The 23,563-nt window shown below is 37.8% G+C and overlaps 1 protein-coding gene across 1 annotated transcript in view; it reads left to right on the forward strand.

Moving 5' to 3' along the window:
• Positions 1-23,563, forward strand: part of LOC131156697 (vacuolar protein sorting-associated protein 51 homolog) — a 52,664-nt gene that overhangs the window by 18,089 nt on the left and 11,012 nt on the right. The window contains exons 2-10 of the mRNA XM_058110565.1: positions 2,164-2,303; positions 2,589-2,643; positions 2,733-2,840; positions 3,307-3,405; positions 3,577-3,654; positions 7,055-7,132; positions 7,474-7,629; positions 8,413-8,513; positions 8,634-8,701. Coding sequence (XP_057966548.1) covers positions 2,164-2,303; positions 2,589-2,643; positions 2,733-2,840; positions 3,307-3,405; positions 3,577-3,654; positions 7,055-7,132; positions 7,474-7,629; positions 8,413-8,513; positions 8,634-8,701 — 883 coding nt within the window. The remainder of the gene's footprint in view (positions 1-2,163; positions 2,304-2,588; positions 2,644-2,732; positions 2,841-3,306; positions 3,406-3,576; positions 3,655-7,054; positions 7,133-7,473; positions 7,630-8,412; positions 8,514-8,633; positions 8,702-23,563) is intronic.

Below are 23,563 nucleotides of genomic sequence, written 5' to 3' on the forward strand. Positions count from 1 at the left end.
GGTTACTCTTTGTTCAGTGTTTAGAAGTATTTATTCTCTTGTTTTTAATTGCAAAAATCACTGCAGTTTCAACTCTTAGAAGAATGCTGGCAAGCCAATGCCCCATATTTATCATGTAAGATTTTTTAGATAATAAAAACAAATTCATTAAGAAAAGAAATAATTACGAGAAGAGGATCATATTAAATACTCCATGACAGCAAAAACCAAATTACGGCAGCGCTGCCTTCCAATCCCTTTGAATGTTAGACAGTGACAAAGCCCCAAAAGAAAAATGTGACTTTCTCCCACAGCAAAGGTGAAGAGATTGAAATATTCTCATTGTGAACTGCGTGGGGCTAGTGTTTTTACAAAAACATCTCTAACAACCTTCCAGCAAGAGTTTTTTATTAAGTCTTCTGATCTCTGAAGATCCTTGCATTCCTTTTGAGCCAAAGTACTCAGAGAATAGCAAATACCGCTCAATTCTAAAAATTCATCCCTCTTTTACTCTCCCCAAAATCTCAAAAGTTCACCAACAGAAATTCATATATGTTCTGCTGAGTTACCCAGACCTCGCCATAACAGGAAAAAGTTCCACAGGTACATCCCACTGTAAGGAAAAAGATGAGCATTAGTCTGATTTGCATCATGGTACAGCACACTAATGTCTGCACTAAGACCTTTATCAGGTCTTCTTTCTTGTAGCATGTCATTTGTATTACCCCAATTAGGAACAAGAGTCCAGATGAAAGCCTGGATCAAAGGAACTTTTGAAGATTTGTTCAGACAAAAAGAGCTGGGATTTGATGATTTTAAGGATCATTAAGAAAGGACTTTGAAGAGAAAGACCTCGAAGAATCTCCAAACCACAAAACATCCTCCCCTCCAGCATATCCAATAAAGGGGTTGGGTCATCTACCTTTCTTTCATTGAGACTCCAAAAGAAATGGAAATCACAAGAAAAAGGCCCCCTTCAGAAAGATAGATAGCTGAAATTGGTGCATTGTGAACATAAGAAAGTTTAAACAAACATGGCATCAAGAGCTCCAACAAAGTCTCACCCACCCAAATATATCCTCCTAGAACCATATTCTGTCCCCATTGCCCACTTTAAAGCAAGTGAGAAGAAAGATAAGACAAGCTACCCAGGAAACAAATTTTCAAGGACTCTCATGGGTAACATTGCCAATCCCCTTGGTATCCCACCCATTCTGATGTGTTTCATACTTGCTCTTAATAACCTGATGCCATAAGGAGCTATTCTCTAAAGGGAACCTCCATGACCATTTTCCAATTCAAGAGATGCTCTTGAAAACTACATTGCCAAGCCTCAATACCCCTCAGATTTAGGTCTCCTGACCGCCTCTCAACTAATAAGATGATATCTCTTTTTCTCCCCAAAACCAGACCACAAGAAGTCTCTCGTAATTCTTTCTAAGGCCCTGGACGCCCTAGTAGGGATTGTAAAAAGGGATAAAAAAAAAAAAGGGAATATTGGAGAGGGAAGCACTAGTGAGAGTCCTACCCCTTAACGAAAGATAAGCTCTCTTTCTCCCTTCGAATCTCCTCCCAACTCTCTCAATCTCGGGAGACCCCAAAAGGAATCCGACAGCAGATTGCCCCTAAAGGAAGACCAAGGTATGACATAGGCTGAGCTAAGGAATCGCAACTAGACCTAAAGTTTCATGCTCCCTATTGCTCAAATTGATGCCTGCTGAGCCATTTTTGAAAAATTAATCTTCAGGCCTGACCTTGAGATAGACAAAATAAATTTCAACATGGTGAGGACCTTGCGAAACTTCTCAATATTGTTCTCAAGGTAAAAAATAATATCATCACCGAACTGAAGATCAGACAATTTCACCTCCTCCATATGAACTGAAAGACCTCAATCACCCCTAAATTCTGTGCACGAAGAAGCAGCCTAGTCAAATGATCCACCACCCAAAGTGAAAAAATAAAAGGTGAAAATAAAGCTCTTCAAATTTGTGAAAATGCTTATGAAATGGCAACCTGGTGATGCCTTGGATTTGTCATATAAGATGAAAAGTAAAAACTCCTTTGTATGTCCTGCTGATTTGTTGCATTGTTGATTGTTATCTGCCAGATTTTGCATCCTTTGTACACGTCCTTAGTCTTCTAATTAGCCTGTGCAATTGCTTTTCTAAATCAAACTTGCAGGTGCAGAAGTCAAATTTGGAGGAACTTCTTCAGGGACATGTTGCAATGGCAGCTGAAATAAAAAATCTTGACACTGACTTGCAAATGTTGGTATACGAAAATTATAACAAATTTATCAGTGCTACAGACACAATTAAAAGGCAAGTTTTTCTTTTTCCATGTGGTTGGGCAATTTTTTCTTTATACGGTTTGCAATTTGTGAACACTTTTATGGATGCATATTCCTTGGTCATGATGGAACATCATTGCATTTCTACAGGGTTTTCAGTCTCCATGCCCAACATTATACTAACCATGAAAAAGTATAATGGGCTATCATGGCATATTTGATTGACTACTTCTATAGGATGCCTTTTTTGTTTTATTAAATTGTATAGAATGTATAATGTTAATCAGTAATCGGGTTTGATATTTCTTTTTCACAGAATGAAAAGTAATATTGTAGGCATGGAAGTAAATATGGAACAACTCCTCGAGAAGGTATGAGGAAATACTTTTTATTTCTTTTTTCAATTTAACGTGATTTAAAAGCAAAGTGCAGGATCACATTCACTTTGCCTACTTTGCAGATAATGTCTGTTCAATCTAGAAGTGATGGGGTCAATACTTCTCTTTTTGAAAAGAGAGAACATATAGAGAAATTGCATCGCACACGTAATCTTCTTCGTAAAGTTCAGGTATTTGAATGAACTAATCAAGTATAGATGTGTCTGTGCCTCTACTTTTCAAATTCTGGATCTTGACATTTGGGAAAAGAATTTTAAAGTGTCAACCATTGGGGAGTATTATACTTCCTTTCCAACTAAACTAAGAATGGACTTATGCAAAGAAAAAATAGAGGAAAAAATTTGAATCACAATCCAGTGGAATAAAAAAGATGTTCAACCTACCTCTTATTCTTAAGAGTTGCAGTGTGACCTGTGATGAATGAGTGGGGACAAATTGAACAAAGTTTGCTTCCCATCTATGCAAATTTTTACACAAATATAATAACTTTATATAAGTTGTTATTTTTAATTTTAAGGCTTTTTATAATTTTTAGTTGGATGGACTTAATGTTGTTTGATGTTTTATGCTCTATGTAAGTTTAGTGTTTGGCCCTGTATGAGTTACACAGATTTCATCTTCTGTGGAAAAGAGCAGTTCATATATGATCTACCTGCTAGACTTGCAAAGTGTATCAAATCAGAAGCTTATGCTGATGCAGTCCAGTTTTATACTGGTGCCATGCCAATTTTTAAGGTAAATTTCTTGCTACTTATCAGATTTTTTTTTTCATTCTTTTTGAGCTGGTTATTTGATGTCGGGCTTCAACGGTTTCCTTTTTCTTATTTTGTTTCATTTGCATGGCTTGATTGTTTTTATATCACAATCAATATTTCATGGGAAGCATGCTCCTTGTTTCTTCACCAGGCATACGGGGACTCATCTTTCCAGGATTGTAAGAAAGCATCTGAAGAAGCTGTGGAAGTAATTATTAAAAACTTGCAGGTACGTCCTGTTTTTCTTTAATTAAGTTTTATTGATGTAATAATTTTAAATATGTACAATCACAGAGCCAGGAACTTGAGTCACAGAGGCAACAAGAAAATGACAAAGATCAGTGTGAGCCTGTGAGGTATAAATAAATGATCATGTTTTTTGGGGATAAATATACTTGTGGTCCCTGTGTTGGTTCAGGTTGCAAGGTCTCCACTTTTCAATTTTTCTTTTAGTTACTAAATACTTACAGTTTGGGACAACTCATCACCTTGGGGTCACAAAATTTACATATGTTACGCACTTACGTGTAGTGGGTGTTGTGAAAATATATGATTTGGCTCTTCCGTAACCGCATTACTTTACTCAAATAACCGCTGCGTGCTATTTTAGACTAATTTCCCAAGCAATATGACAAGATCCTGGGAAGCAGATCTAGTTCGATGCAACACCCATATGGTTTAAGATGCTTACTTGGATTAACTGATTAAGTGATCTAAATGGCCAGTCATATCACCCATCATTTTCCATAAATACATTTTCTGTGCCCGTAAGTGAATTATTCTGCAGTGTACTCATTTCATGATTATGAGGATCTTATTAAATTTATTTTAATAAAAAATGTTGGAACCAAACACAGGGCAATAAGGATCATTTAGTTAGTAGGGATAAGGCCCAGGTATCAATTGAACAGGGATGAGACTAGTAGGCCTTAGTATGAGGGTGGTTGGGATCTGAGGACCTTTTTAGCTGTTGAAAAATATTTTAATTTTCCGTTTTTATTCTTCTAAAGAATTGTAAAAATGCCGCCTTGTTTTCCAATTTCCCAACGTTTGTATAGGAAACTTGAAAACATCTTTTTATTGTTTTGCGAATTCTCTATATAAGTATTGGAAAATTGGAAAACAAAGTGGCATTTTTTAATTCTTTGGAAAAATGGAAATTGAAAATGAAAACTATTTTCTACCACTGAACAGGCCCTTAGTGGGTAAGGAGTTTGTCTTAATGCTTTCCTTTGGAGCCTAAGTGTCTTTGGCATAAGGTTACTTGCAGTGAATATGGGATTCAACAAAATGTTTGGGATGCTAAGGCAGGAGGAGCAGCTGTTAATGCCACTCACCCGGGTACCTGTAATTTTATTTTTCAGATTTTCCATGGCTTTCTTCCTTTGGTAAGGTTTTGGATTGGCACGAGGGGAGATTTCCTTTTGGGGAGGAGCACTGAATTAGGGACTGTGTGTGCTTTTCTCTATTAGCTTTCTAGTCGTTACAATGCTCACATTTCTTGATTATTGTAACACAAGATAATATGGTTTTAACTTGGATGCTTTGGGACTGTTTTCCTCTAAATCTTTTTTTGGCTTTTTTTTACTTGTGATCCCAATGATGCTCGACTCCCTTTGCATTGGAAAGCCAAGGCACCTTCCAGAGTCTGGATCTTTACACAGTTTATTATACTGATTCCTGAATAGGGATACAGACCTTAGAGTCTTTGTCTTCATTTGTTTCTGTTCTCTGCCTCCAAAGTGGTGATTTGAATGCTTATTTGTCTTTACGTTGCCCCTTTTCTTTTAGGTAGGGAGCATGGATTTTGGACCTTGGATTTGGATTTGGATGAATTTGGACAAATTTTAATACAATTTTATACTACATCTTATACAAATCCAATGCAACTCCAAACCCAAAGCAAACATGGCGTGAGTGTTTGGGGCAGAGTTTTTGGGTTTTGGGGGAGATTTGAATCTCCCTTTTTCTCTGTAGCCTTTTTTCTTCAGAAGTTTCAAGGGCTTTGGCTACATCAAAGAGGAGAAGAGTCGTCAGAGATGTGTTGCTTTTGCCATTGTTTAGTGTTTTTTGTCTGACAGAAGTCAATAATTTTTAATGAGCGTGGGATGCAACTTTGAGCTGGTTTGTACTAGGGTTTTCCTTTTGGCTTCTATATCGTGTTCTGCTTTGATATGTTGGGAGGGTTGCAGTTGGCTGGTATGGAAAGAGATTTGATGGTTGTGCTCTTTTAGTTTTCTGTTTGAGCTTGCTCCTTTTGTAAGATGTTACTTTGTCCTCCATTTTTTAACTCTTCTTTCTGCCTTAATAACATAGTTGCAGAATATGGTTTCTGTTAATTATAGGTGTTATATTCAATTTGTTTTGGTTTGGCAGTATGATCTTAAACTAATTCATTAGATGCTTGATTAGTGAATTTGATTTGGTAGTTTCATTTTGCATTTTATTTTTATATAACTAGGCCCCTCTTTTAAGTTTTGATCTTCTGCGAATGTTTTCTTCCAGGCCAGATTCTAGGGTCTGGACTTTGGATGCCTCTGGGTTTTATTTTATTTTTTCTACAAATATTCTCTTGATCCTCTTACCCATGAGTCTAATGATGCCAAATTTCCTTTGAATCCTCTTGTTTAGAAAGCTAAGGACTTCTTCTAGAATCAGGGCATTTATCTCACCTGCCGTTCTTTGTAGGATTACTACCAGTGATGTGCTTCAAGTGAGAAGACCTTACAAATCTCTATCTCCATATGTGTGCATGCTTGTTTCTAAAACAGAGAATTGAATGCAAATTTTTTTTTTTTTATGCTTTTCTTCTCTTTGCGTATTGGAGTAGGCTTCTTGTTGCTTTGGGGAATGTTTGGTGTCTCCCTTGTCTTTGGAGAACTTTTATCTTCTTTTCATATGATGTACTATTTTTTCTGTGGTGTGATGATTTACTTGGAGCTGAACTCTAGAATCTTCGGAGTCCTCAGACCTGGTTTGGAGTAGGGTTCTGTTTTGGCTTTTTTTTTGGCTTTGCTTTTGTCTTGTTCAGAGAATTCAGCTAGCTGTTGTGCATAGAGATTGGAGAGAATTTTTCCAGAAGCAGTTTGTTTTAATTTTCCTACTTTTTTTAGTAGCAGGATACCTTGTCCTCTGCTTTTTGTATTCTTCTCCTGTTTCAATAAATCTTCTTTCTTTTATCTTAAAGATCTTTTGCTAACGCATATGGCCGTATGGTGTTAGTATTGCTTATCTCTTAAGCTTGTCAAGGCACATGTGTTTGCATGTATGTGTGCTTGTGTATGTGCATAAAATCTGTAGCAACTAGCAACATATCTCCATCATCATATAGAAAAGTCAAGAATTTTTTTAATTTAAAGAAAAAACAAGAATTGTTATGCATTCTAATTGATATTGCGGAGTTTCTGGGAATAAAAAAATCTCTTTGAGTTAATACTAAGGTTTTATTCTTTACATTTATGAAATAAATTGAAAATAAGAATATGTGCCATTTTGTGGAAGGCCAATAATAGTCATGCAAGGCGATGAACATAACAGTTGTCACTGAACATTGAATAACCTTTTGTCTGATTCTCTCTACTGATCCAATAAATATAATGTCTCATGATTTGACTAGTTTTTTATTTCAGGAAAAGCTATTTTCAGATTCTGAATCCACTCAAGTCAGGGCTGATGCTGCAATGCTTCTTAAGCAGTTAAATTTCCCAGTAAGTGCAGCTCTTTCTTCTTGTTGGTTTAATTTTTGTTTTTTGGTGCTTGCTTTGACACTTTGCGCACTGTATATGCTGTAGAAAAATTTACCCAACCTGGAGAATTGCTAAAGTCTATCTGCATAAGCAATATGTGTACAACACTCCTTTGAAAATTTTATGGTTAAAGAATAGAAAAATGATAATTTTTCTCATGACCTTTTATTGCACAATATGCTAATAAGTCTATGTTTGGTTTGCATGCAAATGCATTTCTATTGCTGTTTTCTTTTTAATAATGTATTGTTACATATCTATATTGGTGTGCACCTCATGGTAGTTTGTCCATGTTTTGACAGGTGGACAGCTTGAAAGAGAAACTACTTGAAAATTTAGAACAATTCATTGTAGACCTTCAGCTTGAAGCTAAGGAAATAAACAATGCTTCAGTGGATTCTGATGAAGCTTCTAAACAAAAAAATGTTCCCAATTCTGATTCTACTATTACTCATGAGGTAAAAAGAAGAATCTGAAGCATCACATCATAAAAGGGTTGCTCAATGATGAGGCATAACCTTGCAACTTTCTGTATTTGATTGTGCATCATTCGCATTGAAATGATAGTTGGCATAAGAAGTTTATCCTTCAAAAGTATTTGTTCTTTAATTTTTCATCATGTGCTTGTTTACACCTTGTATTGTGGCATTATGTGAATAAAGAACAAATATGCCATAAAATTAAGTAGAAAGAAGCCCCTATTGCATCAGCATTTCAGCAATCTGATAGCCTGCAATGAATTTGGTTATCATCAGCATCCACTGCTAATTCTTGTGAAGTTCAGCAAATTTTGGTAGCTTGAGTGTACCGGGGAATGGTATGGGTAGTTACCAGCACTGAGTTTGTAGTTTTATGGAATAATGCTTAGTAAGGAATTGAATATCTGTTGATTTGAATACAATATCCAGTGTGTTGAAAAAGGTGATGGCTTGAAAGAAATTTTGGTCATTCCTGCTTATCCAACCAAATTTAGCAAGACAAAATTTGTGCTTTGTGATCGTATGTATATTTTTTGGAGGGAACTATATTACTTTGGTGGATACTTAACCAGATGGAACTGCCACTGATAATAATGATTACATTGCACTTTTCTTGTAGTTAATATTCTGTTTCTGATAAAAATGCTTGAAATTTTTTTGTCGTCTTGAGTAATTCATTGACTGCAATATACAAATTTTTTTCTCTTTTAAGTAACTATATAGTATGCTGTTAGACTCACTCGTGCAACTTTCTCATTCTAGGCTTCCATTCATGAGTTTCTAGAGGCTGTCCGTGCTTATCGAGTAATATTCCCTGACTCCGAAAAGCAACTAATCAAACTTTCACGAGACCTGGTTAGCAGGTATATATGAACTTTTCTGTCCTTTCACTCTCAGTTCGTTCATCTTCTTGTAATATCTCATTTCCAGGCTAAGTAATATATGGAAAAAGCTAAGGAATATAAATGGGTTTGTTTCTTTAGGCACTTTGATTATGTTCATCAACACATAAAGAAACGAATATGTGCTGCAGATTTAGTGGGAATGCTTCGTAAGTATTATGCATCTGCTGTTAAAATATAACCTTTTTTGTTTTTTTTATCTTCTTGATTTTTGCATTCCAAGTGCTTTGTTGGATATTGATGAAAAATCGTTTTCTGCCTGTCTTTGGTTCCCTTACTTCTTCATATGTCATTCTTACATTTTTATGTAGTGCATGGATTTATGATGTTTCAAAGACATTTTTTTTGTATATGATATTGTGTTACGATTTCTGATGTTTCTTTATCTGTTTGAATCTGTGGTTGCTAGCTGACGCACACAAATTAGGAATACGAAGCAAAGCATTCTGGTTTCACTACGTATCTGTTAAATACATGTCTCTCAAAAAGCCATTTGGCAAACACCAAAACAATGGAAGAAACACTGCCATACTCCAAACCAATGTTAAAGCGGCAATAGCCTTGAAAATTCTAGTATTCCTATTGAACCAATTGTACCAAATATTTGCAGAAACTGCACTCTCAATTGGTATTGATTTTATTCAGGACTGCAGTGAAAGCTTTTGTTATTTAGGGAACCTTAGGGCATGTTCAGTTGTGGAGAACAATTTTCATTTTTCATTTTTGTTTTCCATATAATACAAATACCACTTTGTTTTCCGATTCTTCGACCTTTATAAGCTGGAAAACAATAAAAAGGCAGTTTTCCAAATTTTCTATACAAATGTTGGGAAACTGGAAAACAAGGTAGCATTTTTGTAATTATTTGAAAATTTGAAAATGCAAAATGAAGCCATTAGTTTTCCAAAATTCTAAATAATGGTATATAATGTGAAAAGACTAGCAAAATGATCATGAGTCCAATGTGAAAAGGAGGATCCAAAACCCAACTTTTTTATGTCCCTCCCCAAAAACCTATGAAAAGAATAAAGCACATCAAACAAGAAGCTGACACTCCCCTGAATTAAGAAGAAATCAAAGACCAAAGGATCGGGCTAGATAAGTGGAAGACATAGGGAAAGCTTGAATCAAAGGAGCATCCACAACCCAATGATCCTCCCAAAGTGGATTCTCTCCCCAGTACGAACCTTATAACAGATATGAGGGAAAAAAAAGATAGTGTATCTATGAATTGTGCAAGTCCTTGGAAATCTACCAAATGCCTCCCATCTTACAAGATTATCTCTTCTCCAATCCCCACCATCTGACCATAAAAACTCCCTCATCAACATCTCTAACATGTGAGCCAACTCAAAAAGAATCCTAAATAATGATGAGTATTAGGAGGGATAGAGGAGAGACAAGCCTGAATAAGAGTAATACATCCTATAAGGCTATAATACAAAAAAGGTCCTATTCCTCCCATCTAAACTCCTAGGCACTCTCTCCCAAACCAGACCCCCCCAAAAAAAAGGGATGTGGTGAGATTACCACCTAAAGGAACAGCTAAATATTAGCCCAACCTGAGAAACCACATTGTGCTATCCTTGATGAATGAGAGAGAATATTTGACTCCACCCTAATTCCCACTATGGCACTCTTAATGAAGTTAATTCTCAACCCTGAAGTATTTTAAAAATCTATAGAATGGTTAATGCATTAAAAATGCTTTCCATATCATTGGACAAGAGAAGAATGTGTCATCTGCAAGCTACAAATGCGAGATAGATAAATTCTCATAACCCATCCAAATCCTCTCTTTGAGGCATCTATCTACTCCTCTCTCAATCATCCCACTCAAAATATCAACTACAATCATGCACGAAAATGAAGAAAGTGAATCCCTTTATCTAACAGTCTAGACTCTTTAAACCAAGACTTAGACTCTAAATTCATAATAACCAAACAAAAAAACACATGAGAGAGACATCCTTTAAAAATCTACTTCCTCCATCTCATTCCAGAGTGCTTCTTCTCTAAAACCCTGTCTGAAAAGTCTGACCAACTCGTTCATACACCTTTTCAAAACCTAATTTCAAGACAATGCCCCTCCTCCCTTGTCCAATGGCACACCCACAACCTCATTTGCCACCAAAGCTGCTTCTAAAAATTTGACATTCACCCATAAATGCACCCTGGTTTTGAGAAATAGTGTTCTCCAACTTCCAGCCAACTTGATGGAGGGGACTTTAGTCGCATTTCATGCACACTTGTCACCAAGCTAATAGGCCGAAAAACTGTAACCTAGTGGACTGATCCTTCCTAGGCACAAAAGTGAAGTAGATGCATATGTTATTTTAAGGGCAATGTGGAAACATTATTTAGGCCATTGTAAATGATTACGAAAACAAGCATGGAAAAATTTGTGAAGATTTTAAGGGGTCTAGGCACAACGATAAGGTTGTCGCCGTCTAACTCGGAGGTCATGGGTTCGAGGCGTGGAAATAGTCTCTTGCAAAAATGTAAGGTAAGGCTGCGTACTATAGACCCATTGTGGTCCGACCTTCTCCAGACCCCGCATACGCAGGAGCTTTGTGTACTGGGCTGCCCTTTTTTAGGGGTCTAGCAGTAATAGTAGCTCTTCGTGGGGAGAAGATCCAGATGGGAATCCATAGGCATTGTTCAAGAGATTTAGGAAATCTTAATTTAATTATTTTTATTTTCGATAATTTTTTTTGTGAAAGCATGTTTACTTTAATTGTGAAATGTAGATTTTTGTGTTATACTATTTATATGCCTTTGCAATTGCATTGGAAGTGTTTTGGAATAGTAAAGAAATTTGAGAATTAAATTTAGGGTTCTTAACCTTGTGTTTGAATGCATTTTGCACCAATTGGTATAGGGCCCAGCTGGGTCCAGCCACCAACATTCCGCTGCTGTCATCAACATTGCAGCTCTTGCACCACCAGCCTCACTGAAACCCTACTACCAATTCGACAAAAGAACCAACGTTGAAGTGTCCTTGAGATTTTGTATCAAAGACCACCAAGTTCAATCGAAGCTGAACCATTGAATGGACCTTGCGATGATGACAAAGTCTTGCCCCAGCAAACAATGAAGTGTCATAGCAACACATTTTTAACTCTTGCCTTTGACTGGCAAGTACTGGTGTTTGAATTCAGTATGCCATTGTCAATCACCAACCCTTTGCTGAAACTCTTACTGTCATTAGACAAGAGAGAGAGAGCAGGGTGGATAATTCAACCTAGATACTTGACCCGAACCCTTTTACTTCTAAACTTGGCCCACATCAGATTAGGCCTGTGGTTCAGTCCAATTTTGTAACTGAAGCCAAAATCTATTTTAAACCTAGCAGCCTCCATCCAGTAGGCCCAAGTACTTTCCACAGTCCAGCCACAAATGTCTGAGGGGTAAGAAAAAAAAAAAGATCATGGTTATAACCAATTTGAGCTAGTCCAAAGGCATTACAGGTTCAAAGAACTATGGGAATCACATGCATGTCCTTGTGCAAAGACAACTATAGCCCAACAAGATCATAAAGACATTGCTGACCTTAGGTCTACGGATGTTGCAGATCTTAGCTACAAATTGAATGCCTGCATGACCTATAAGATACATTGGTGAAAGAAAAAAAGAATCATGATGCATTCCTCTTCCCATTCTCCCAGAGTTAGAGCTGACTGTACACCAGGGATTATGGTATCAAGATCAATTTGCCTGAATTTAACAGGGAAGCGGATCCTAATAAGTTACATAAGTGGTTCAATCAATTTGAGAACATTTTTACTTTTAGAGGCCTGAGGAATGAAGGCAGGGTAAAACTAGCTGTTATTTCTGTCAAGGACTGCTTAAACTACCACATGGTGGAACAATATTGAGTCCCGGCATAGGAAATAGCACAGAGGTGATGATTCACAAATTTGTGCCTGTTAACTGTGAGTGAGACATTTACTCTAGGCTATGCTCCCTTACCTAGCACAAGAAGGAAGGATGTAGAGACAACACATACCAACATGCGAGCTTCATAAACTCATCACAAGATGTCAATTCTGGGAATGCTAACAGTGCAACTTTTTTGGATTTAGGTACATCAATGGGTTCCAATCCGGATAGAAGTAGACAACTATCTTTGACTTAATCAATCAAGCCAATTTTTATGTTAAGGATATGGAAAAGGTCATCAATATGAAGGACTACCAAAATACAGAAGACATGGGCTGAGAATCTTAAGCCTGAACGAGAAACTGCTCCAGTTTTGACTAAGCTAATTAAGTTGAAGAAGACTGATGAGCACAGGTTGGGGTGTTATGAATGTTACTTGAAAGGTCATTCCTACTGGCTACCAGTAGTGTCCTAAGAAGAAACTTCTAAATGCCTAATAAACAGGAGCATAAGAGCGAGAATGATTAAATAAACTAGTCCTTAGAGCCAGCAAGCAATGAGAAGGCATCAAATGGTGAGAAAGAACCCATAGTTTAGGTCTTCACGTTTATTTGTCAAGACTCAGGTTCCAGCAGAACCTGGCCCAAGGTCATCTCCTAAATCGATTGAACTATTTCATGATGCCTGCACAATTACTTATAGTGGGGTTCAACTAGATGTGCATACTTATGGATGTCGGGGCTTAAAAATAAAAATAAAAATGCAACACTCAATGCACCAGGCTGCCACACCATTGAGGGTCTGGGGAGGGTAAGATGTGTGTAATCTTAATTTAATTTACTTTTTCATCATGATTTTTTGGGGCTTGGAGAACAACCATTTCGAAATTGCTTGATGCACGTATATCTAGTTATCAAGCTTGATTTGAAGACAATGTTTCATCATGTCTTAATGCAGAATTAACTCTTTTTAGGATATCTTTCCAACTTCATTGTTATGTTTGTTAATGCATGCTTTGAATTCCCAGTCCTTGTTTCAGATGTTGTAGCCCTCCTTTGAGTGTTGGTTCGAGTTGTTTTTGTTGATCAAACCCTTCTTATCTTAATCAATGCTGGAGGCTTTGTGTTGATAACCATTTATGGTGCGATAATGATGGAAAAAATAATAGCTCTTGAAGGAGAGAAGGAAGCCGTGCAGATTGTTTAAGAAACAGCACTCATACCTTTACATAATGACATTATGTACCAGTAATATTTAAACTGTGGATTTTACATAAGATGTAATCACTGTGGGATAAAATTTTTTAGTGATCTAACTCCACCATGATGATTCCATTTGGTTCACGAAATGCCCCCTAAATAATGCATTTGGTGGGAGAAGTAGAGACGAGCGAAACTAATTGAAGAGAAGAGAAGAAAAACTTGTTTCTCTCCTATACGTTTGGTTCAACAAAAGAGAAACATGAAGAAATCTAGGGCCTATTTAGTTGTGGAAAACATTTTTATTTTGTAGTTTTTAAGAATTATAAAAATTTAAACTTATTTTTTAGTTTTTCAACATTCTTACTAAAAAGTAGAAAATAAAGAATTCGTTTAGTTATGAATTTTTTTTTCTTTGTAGATTCCAAAATAATTACTATAGACACCTTATTTTGTTTGGGGTCAATTTACCAAGCGGCCCCATTATCGTTTCAAGCGTAGGTGACCCTTGTGTAACTGGCTAGGTTCTTATTAGGTGGCTTATTTTGTTTTCCATCTTAGGATACTCCTGTATAACTGGCTCAATTCTTACCAAATGCCACCATTATCTTTTCAAGTGTAGATGATTCCTGTGTAACTAGCTAGGTTCTTACTAGGTGGCCCCATTATCTTTTCAAGCATAGGTGATCCATGGGTAACTAACTAGGTTCTTACCAAGTGACTCCTTTAGTTTCCCGTCTTGGAATGCCCCTATGTAATTGACTAAGTACTTACCAGTTGACCCCATTATCTTTACAACCGTAGGTGATCTTTGTGTAATTGGCTAGGTTCTTACCAAGTGACTCCTTCAACTTTCCATCTCAAGATACCCCCATATCCTTTTGCAGACGTGATTAGTTTTCATCTAACTCCTACATCTTTTCGAATGAAGAGAGAGTGGGTATTCATCCAATTACTCATCTTTCCATCAACTAAGTTGATAATTGGTCATTTTCCACCACACTATCATGCCTATCATCCTTTTTCCCTTTTCTAAGTTGGTTCAATCAGTGAACACCGTCATTGTCCCTCCTTCAGCACACGATTTCACCCAACACTCATATATGTGATTGGCTAAATTGCCCGTGCGACCAAATAATAGTCTTTATCTTTTTATTTATCCTACTTCATGAGTGCTAGGAAGGAAACTTTCTAATTGCTCATGATAGAAAACATATAAAGAGGGGGCAGTTGTTGACACCATATTTTGTCCAGGGTCAATTTAGCCAAATATTTGGGTTAATCCTCATTTAATTGGGCAACTAGTGAACAAATAAAGGATCTGGGGTATAACTAGAGTTTGTCCACTCTCTTTGGACATCTTGCTTTGGAATTTGTCAATTTGAGGTATTTTAGAGCTCCAATTTCGAAAGTAAGGGTCTTTATTGATTAGATTAAGGGTTTATCCTTAATCTAATAAAGAGCATATCCCAATTTTAAGGAGAAACTTGACAAGGAAGGAGTTTTCTTGTTTGATAAGGGCAATTTTGGAATCTTGAAGTTAGGGCATGCTAGTCTCCTTTTTCTCTATATAAAAAGGAAGCTATGCTCTTACCTAGACATAGAAATTGAGGTACAAGGAATAGATGTACGTTCAACCCAAAGAAAAGCATACATGCAACTATAGTGGAAGATTGGTGCTCGAGCCTTTTGGAACTCGATTTTCAAAACTCCGAAGAAGAAAGATATAGGCATCTGTTACTTAATTTTTTAGATGCCATGATGTTATCATGCATGAATCATTGATATTAGAGCATCTATGAATGTTTGGATGGTTGGATTCTGATGTTGAAGTTCGTGTGATGGTAAGCATTTTCAAAAGCTTGGATTTTTATTCTTGATTTCATAGAAAAGATGAAGTTTTTTTAATTGTGCATGAAGTATTCTTCTTCTTCTTCTTCTTTAGATCGTGTTTTGTACATAGAATATTACCTTTCTTGTTTCGAGGAATATTACCTTGCTTGTTTTGAGTCGAGTCGACCTAATAAAATACTCAAACTCAACTGGACTTGAAAATGTTAAGATTGAAACTCAACTCGAACTTGATCAATTTCATAATTGTTAAACTTGAACTTGACTCGACTACAAGGTCATAAAACTCAAGCTCTACTCGATTATAAATTAATATTAAATACGTATATAGATATAATGTACATATAATATTAAATATATTTATAAAATATATATATTATATGTCATATATAACGTAAAAATAATAAAATTAAAAAGTTCAATTAGGCTTGAAACTTGACTCAAGTACTATTACAGAGCTCGAACTCAACTCATTAAAATACTCGAGTAGCTCAAACTCAACTTGAACTTGAATAGAATCGAGTCGAGTCAAGTTAGGGGACAAGTTGAGTCCGACTAGCTCACGAGTTAGCTTGACTCACTTACACTCCCTATTTTCATGCATAGATGATGGTGAGATGAATGGTTCAATGTGTTTTGATATAGGTATATGCTTGTATGGTCAATTTGTGTTATTTGGCTTTTATGAGATATATCATTGCATGAATGATGAAAATGCATGGTGTGTTTCGATACTATGACGCGGTGATGAATATATGTTGGACAATCATGGAAACTAATTGTGGCATGATGAACTTCAAGGCCTAAGGTTTGAGCAAAACAAACTAAGTGCAAACACAAATTATAATTAATGAATCCGATGATGGAACCCCAAAGCAACATGATATTGTTCTTTGTGAGATTCTTGAGCTAAGGGAAGCCTTACAACTTTAATAGGTTACGTGATGGTTGTAAGGTAGAACAATATTTAAATGAAAGGTAACCTAATTCGCTAAAGAATCAAAAGACTGTTCTTGATTAATGTTTGAGCGTCCCAAATTTATCATGGTATCATTTGAAAGAAGGGGTGTGTATGGGGTGCTAGTACCTTCCCCTCACATAACTAAATATTGAACACACTTTGGTACGTGGATTACAAACTATCGGTTCCTTGGACCCTAGGATTAGCTTGAGACCAATTAATTGATAGTGATTAGGTAAACTTAACCATACCTAGGTAAAAGAAAAAAAAAAGGGTTAGTGGCGACTTTATGAATCTAAAGTGAAAGATAAAGGTCAACATCATAATTTTTGGATAGTCATCCCCGTCGAGGCGTTGGATCCTGGTCCCTATGTTTTCCAGTTTTCCAAAATATTATATAAGGTAATATTGAGGATCATGGATTCTAGGCCTTGAATTTGGATTTATGTGGATTTAGAAGAAGCGAAAATACATTATCTATGTAATCAAAGTTCAATATCCGAATCCCATTCTCCCATACGCAACTAAGAAGTAAAAAATGTATAAAATAATAAAAAAGGTAGCATTTTTGTGTTCCACAAGCAAATAGTGTCAAAATTCTTTATTGTTCATTTATTTTATACAAATATTGTACAATTGAAAAATTAGCAAACTTTTTTGTAATTCGTTGGAAAACTAAAATGGAAAACAAAAACTGTTTTTGCACTAAATGGGCCCCAAATTTTTCCCATTTGGTTCAATCAATGTGAGAGAAAAGAAAAGAAACTACATGGAATCATTTTATAATACTATCCTTATAAGAGAAGTGCAGGATAATTATACAATGACTGTGTATAAAATTAATTTTTTTTTTTTTTTACATGAATCAAAATATGAAGGAGAGCTTAGGCACAATGATAAAGTTGTCGCTGTGTTGACCTAGAGGTCATGGGTTTAAGGCGTGGAAATAGCCTCTTGCAAAAATGCAAGTTAAGGTTGCATACAATAGACTCATCGTTGTCCACCCCTTTGCCAAACCCCGCGTAAACAGGAGCTTTGTGTAGCGCCCCGAACTTGAGAGTGGGGCCCGGAGTGCTAGTTAAAATAAAAGTACTAAAATAAACTCTCTGATACCATAATACTTCCACCCGCCTTAACAAGGGAAAACCGGGTGGTCCTGTCATAACTGAAATTAAAACCATACAGCAGAAGAAAACACCTCAATTACATTACCAGAGTTCTATCTGTCCCCAAAACACATTAACTTTCTGTCAACATAATACAACCCAAAGTAACAAAATATGATAACTGGTGTCTCACTAGCTCTGACTACTACTATCAACCATCTAATCCTAGCCCTGGAGTAAGTTAGGCACGGTTCCCTGTTGGGCCTGAAAAATGAGATGGATAATGGGGTGACACACTTCTCAGTAAGACAGATTAGACTATCATCAGTGTGTGGCTAACATGGGTTTTCTTGTGAATATAAAACTTCCATTATTTAATTGTATCTGAAATGACATTTTAAAACTGTACTAATCTGTAATACTGAAAATATTTAATTTCTGAATAATGTACTATTGGCTCAATATAGCTCCTTTATAGTAAATTTGCCCATATATGCATAAAAGAAAACACCCTATATTGCTGAAGTAGCATCGTCATGCTTTCCCATTTACATGCTTCCCCCTATGACGGATTGTGCGGTCTAAAGGCTGGATGAAGCATACGGCCGATCGACCATAGCTAAGTCAGAAAAAGGTAGTAAGTACAATTGTGTCTACCCCATACCTGGAACTGCATCGGGAGGGTCACCCGGAACTACATCAGGAGGGGTCCCTTGGAACTACATCAGGAGTAGTACTGTACCCAGGCCACAAATCGACTATCCCGCATCATACTTCCATCCCCATGTGATTGCACTCACAGGCCAAAACATAGCTACGGTACCATGCTCGTAATATCACATTTGATCCTCAGGGTTCTTAAATCATATATGACAATTTACGTAATAAAAATTGTAGTTATGAATTCACTTTCATAAAACTGTATAAAACATAAGCTGTTCATAATTTTGTAAAATATCTGTCATATATTGTCTTGGTTTAAAATCAGCATATTAAAACTCGGCATCTAGTCGTCATATCACATATCGGCTTACATTCGTCATATCACATATCGGTTTACAGTCGTCATATAACATATCGGATTACAGCTGTCATATCACATCTCGGCATATAGCCGTCATATCATATTGTCTCATAACTGTATAAACGTTCTGTTTGTTTATGCCATTTTAAACCATTCTCATGCCACACAATTTTTATCTAATAAATCATAAATATATTAAACTGTCTGGAAAACATTCTAGTTGCTGAAAACAGGGGTATGAGCATCTCCAGGGTTTAACTTAACTCAAACTATATATTTTACTGAAAATAGGAGATGTTCAAACCATTTACTTTAGTTTTCCCCAAAAATGTATAAAAGTTAAAACAACCATTTTCATATGCTTGATTCGTTTAAAAAATCATATACCGTTTTTGTAAACATATACTGCAATTTAATCGGTTCATATTTTAAAAATAACTGACATAATCTAATCCCCTTACTTGTTCTTGAAGAAATTGCCTAAAACCTTCAAAACCACGAAACCTAGCCGCTCGAATCCGTTGAAGATTGACGGCCTACGTATTGGGAGGAGGGAGAGAGGATCAAGGAGTACCCGAAGGTGATCCGGGAGGCTTAGGAGGGAGAGAGTGATGAGAGAAAGAGAGAGCTTCCGAAACCCTAAGTTAGAGAGAGAGAGCAAATGAGGGTTATGAAAAAAAATATATTACTTAGCCCTTAAGTAACTCAGCCCGCGGGAAAACTGTCATCAACGGTTTTCCTAAAATCGTCGACAGTTTGGCCACTTACAAACCCGTTTGCCCGTGTAATGCTCTCGGTAGTTTGCCCTATAGGAAAACCATCGACGGTTTTTCTGAGACTCCCTAAAACCGTCGACGGTTTGGTCCTGTGCCAAACCAATTTCCCTCTTTTCTTCCCCTTTCCCTTTTATTTTATTTATTTCTTATTTTCTTGGTTCGGGTTACTACATTCTCCTCTCCTTACAAAAATTTCGTCCTCGAAATTTGTTGACTGATTTTCATCACATCCACTGGATTATCATTGATTTGCTGATCCGATTCTAGGAAGTGCCCGGTGGCCACCCATATAGTATCCCCGTCCCAAGTTTATTAATTACCCTCACTTATGGCGGAGGAATACTGTGGTTACACATAATGTCTCGGGAGATTACAGTACCCATACAAAATTCTCCCAAAGACCACCCATATACTAAAACAGCAAACAAACCGATAAAACTAAACAAACCTACTATAAACAACCTATATACAAAACCAAACACTTACATGTGCTACCATACTGACCTGTCTAGCGCTGAGCCTCTCAGAAAAGTTGTGGATACTTTTGACGTATTTTTGTCTCTAATTCCCATGAAGCTTTCTTGACTACATGATTACGCCAAAGTACCTTCACAAGCGGAATTCTCTTAGTGCGTAACTCCTGTTCCTTATGGTCTAGAACCTGAATTGGTATTTCATTATATGCCAAGGTGTCCCGGATCTCCAAGGACTCATAACTGATCACATGCAAAGGATCTGAGACGTACTTCCTCAGCATGGACACGTGGAACACGTCGTGGATCCTAGACAGTGCTGGGAGTAATGCTATCCTGTACGCCATCAGACCAACTCTCTCTGGAATCTCGAATGGGCCAATGTATTTAGGGCTTAGCTTTCCCCTCTTTCCAAATCTCATCACTCCTTTCATCGGAGCAATCATTAGAAATATCACATCTCTTATCTCAAAACTCCAGTGCTTGTTGGCGTGTATCCACATAGCTCTTCTGTTGACTCTGTGCTACTTTAATCCTTTCCCTGATGAGCTTGACCTTCTCAGAGGTCTGCTGAACAAGTTCTGGCCTCAAAATCTGCCACTCGCTAATCTCATCCCAATACAACGGAGATCAGCACCTTCGACCATACAATGCCTCATACGGCGCCATTCTAATACTGGGCTGGTGACTGTTATTGTATGCGAACTCAACTAACGGTAGATATTGAATCCAACTACCCCCAAAATCTAGTACACACGCCCGTAGCATATCTTCTAGAATCTAAATGGTCCTCTCAGATTGTCCATCGGTCTGTGGGTGAATTGCAGTATTGAAAGTGAGTTGAGATCCCAATGCTTCTTATAGACTTTTCCAAAACCTGGAAGTGAAACGCAGATCTCTATCTGAAATGATGGACACCGGCACCACATGCACTTGACTATCTCCTGAACATAGAGTTTTGCCAGCCTATTCATGGAGTAACTGACTTTAATCGGAACGAAATGGGTAGTCTTCGTCATTTGGTCAACCACTACCCAGATAGCATTCTATCCATGAAGTGCCGATGGAAGACTCGTGATAAAGTCCATGGAAATGTGCTCCCATTTTCACTCGGGAATGAGAAGTGGTTGCAACGGTCCTACTGGCCTTTGATGCTCGGTCTTTACCTGCTGACATGTTAGACATTGCTGTACAAAACAGATGATCTCTCTTTTCATGTTATTCCACCAGAATGATTCTCGTAGATCCTTGTACATTTTAGTGCTTCTCGGATGCACAGTATAAAGAGAGCGATGTGCCTCTTCCATAATGGTTCGTTTAATTTCCGAGTCATTCAGTACACATATCCTGGCGTGCAACCTCAACACCCCATTGTCTGAGACATTAAAATCTGACCTCAAACCACTATGTACGCAATTCACAATCTCTACCAGCTCTGCATCTTTTGTCTAAGCTACCCTGATCCTTTCTCGTTAGGTCGGTTGAACTACCAAGCTAGCAATGAACGCCTGGTGATTTCTTTCCACTAACTCCACACCCAACCTTTCCAGGTCCATCTTGATCTGATGCTGAGCTACAACTGCTGAAACTGATGCACCCACTGATTTTCGACTCAACACATCAGCTACCACATTAGCCTTTCTTAGGTGGTAACTAATGGTACAGTTGTAGTCCTTTATCAACTCAAGCCATCTCCGCTGTCTCATGTTTAACTCCTTTTGGGTGAAAAAATACTTAAGATTCTTATGATCAGTAAAGATCTCGCACCTTTCACCGTATAGGTAGTGCCTCCAGATCTTCTCGTACTCCTTGAGTTGGCGAGAAGCATATGCGATGACTTTTCCCTACTACATTATGAGATGCGTCACTGTAGATCACGAATCCACCATCTCCTGATGGAATGGTCAACATTGGGGCAGTGACTAGTCGCTGCTTCAATTCTTGAAAACTTTGCTCGCACTCATCAATCCACTCAAACTTCATGTTTTTCCTCATAAGCCATGTCAGAGGACTTGATAGTCTAGAAAATTTCTATACAAACCTGTGGTAATATCTTGCCAGACACAAGAAACTTTTAACTTCATGCACATTCCTCGGTCTTGCCCAATCAACTACTGCCTCTATTTTGCTCGAGTCTACTGAAACACTTTCCCTAGACACTACATGTCCTAGAAATGCAACTTGTTCCAACTAGAATTCACATTTCTTGAATTTTGCAGACAACTTCTTTCCTCTAAGTACCTGAAGTACCGATCTTAAATGAGCCGCATGCTCCTCATGGCTCCTCGAATAAATCAGGATATCATCGATGAAAACAACCACGAACTGATCTAAGTACTCGTGGAACACCTTGTTCATCAAGTCCATGAATGTCGTTGGAGAATTGGTCAACCCGAAAGGAATAACCAGAAATTCGTAATGACCATACCTAGTGCAGAAAGCCATCTTTGGTACATCCTCTGATTTAACCCTCACCTGATGATACTCAGATCGCCAATTGATCTTGGAGAAGACCTGTGTGCCCTATAATTGGTCGAACAGATTGTCAATACGGGGTAATGGGTACTTATTCTTTATTGTCACTTTGTTGATTTCCCTGTAGTCGATGCACAATCTCATCGACCCATTTTTCTTCTTTACGAACAACATCGGTGCTTCCCAGGGTGATACGCTCGATCTGATAAACCCCTTGTCAAGTAATTCCTGTATTGCGCTTTTAACTCCTTTAGTTCAACTGGAGCCATTCAGTATGAAGCTTTAGAAATGGGCGCTGTCCCTGGAAGCAAATAAATGACAAACTCCATCTCGCGATCAGGAGGCAATCCCGGTAAGTCCTCAGGAAAGACATCTGAGAACTCCCTTACCACGGGGATATCCTCTAGCTTAAGTTCTTCCCTCGATACTTCTTTCACGACCGCTAGGTACCCCTAGCATCCCTCCAAAAGTAGCCTCCTTGCTTGAAGGGCTGAAAGAATTCGTGGTGCAGAGCGCACACACGAGCCGACTAATTTAAACTCCTGCTCCCTAGGAGGTTTGAACACTACCTCCTTCCTGTGGCAATCAATACTTGCGTAACTGGACGCTAACTATTCCATCCCCACAATGACATCAAAACCATGCATGTCAAAAACAATTATGCTAGCAGGCAACATTCTCCCTTGAATCTCCACTGGGTAGTCTCTAATCACTTTGCTACACACTAGCACTGATCCTGACCATATCTAACTCGGCATCTAACAACTGTGTCTCTACCTCGCATAATTTAATGAACCCTCGAGATACGAAAGGGTGCGTCGCTCCTGAGTCAAACAATACAATAGTTCTATTTGAAAGCACATAAATGTTATATGTTGCCACATCTCCTGCATTCTCGGCGTCTCCAAGAGTCAAGGAATACACCCGCGCTTGGGCTGTGCCCCTCTAGTAGTTCCCGCGCGGTGCCTAGTTACCTCCCCGATATTGCTGCTGTGGGGGTGCGTTGTGCAATGTTGCGCGACAATCTCGCGCCATATGTCCAGGCCTACCACACCGGAAGCAGCCAACTGATCCTCTCCTACACTCCCCCAGATACCTCTTGCCACATGTAGGGCAAGCAGGGTAGGATGAGTTACCCTGGAATGCTTCACTGCCCATCTCCCGTCGCTGGCCTCCGCTGTTACCATACCTCCTCAAAAGGCCTTGCCTCGCACCCGTGTGAGAACTAGAAGACATAGGCCTTTTCTTCAGGTTCTGAACCCCT

The sequence above is a fragment of the Malania oleifera genome, chromosome 5 (genome assembly GCF_029873635.1).
Source record: "Malania oleifera isolate guangnan ecotype guangnan chromosome 5, ASM2987363v1, whole genome shotgun sequence".
In the NCBI taxonomy this organism is placed as follows: Eukaryota; Viridiplantae; Streptophyta; class Magnoliopsida; order Santalales; family Ximeniaceae; genus Malania; species Malania oleifera.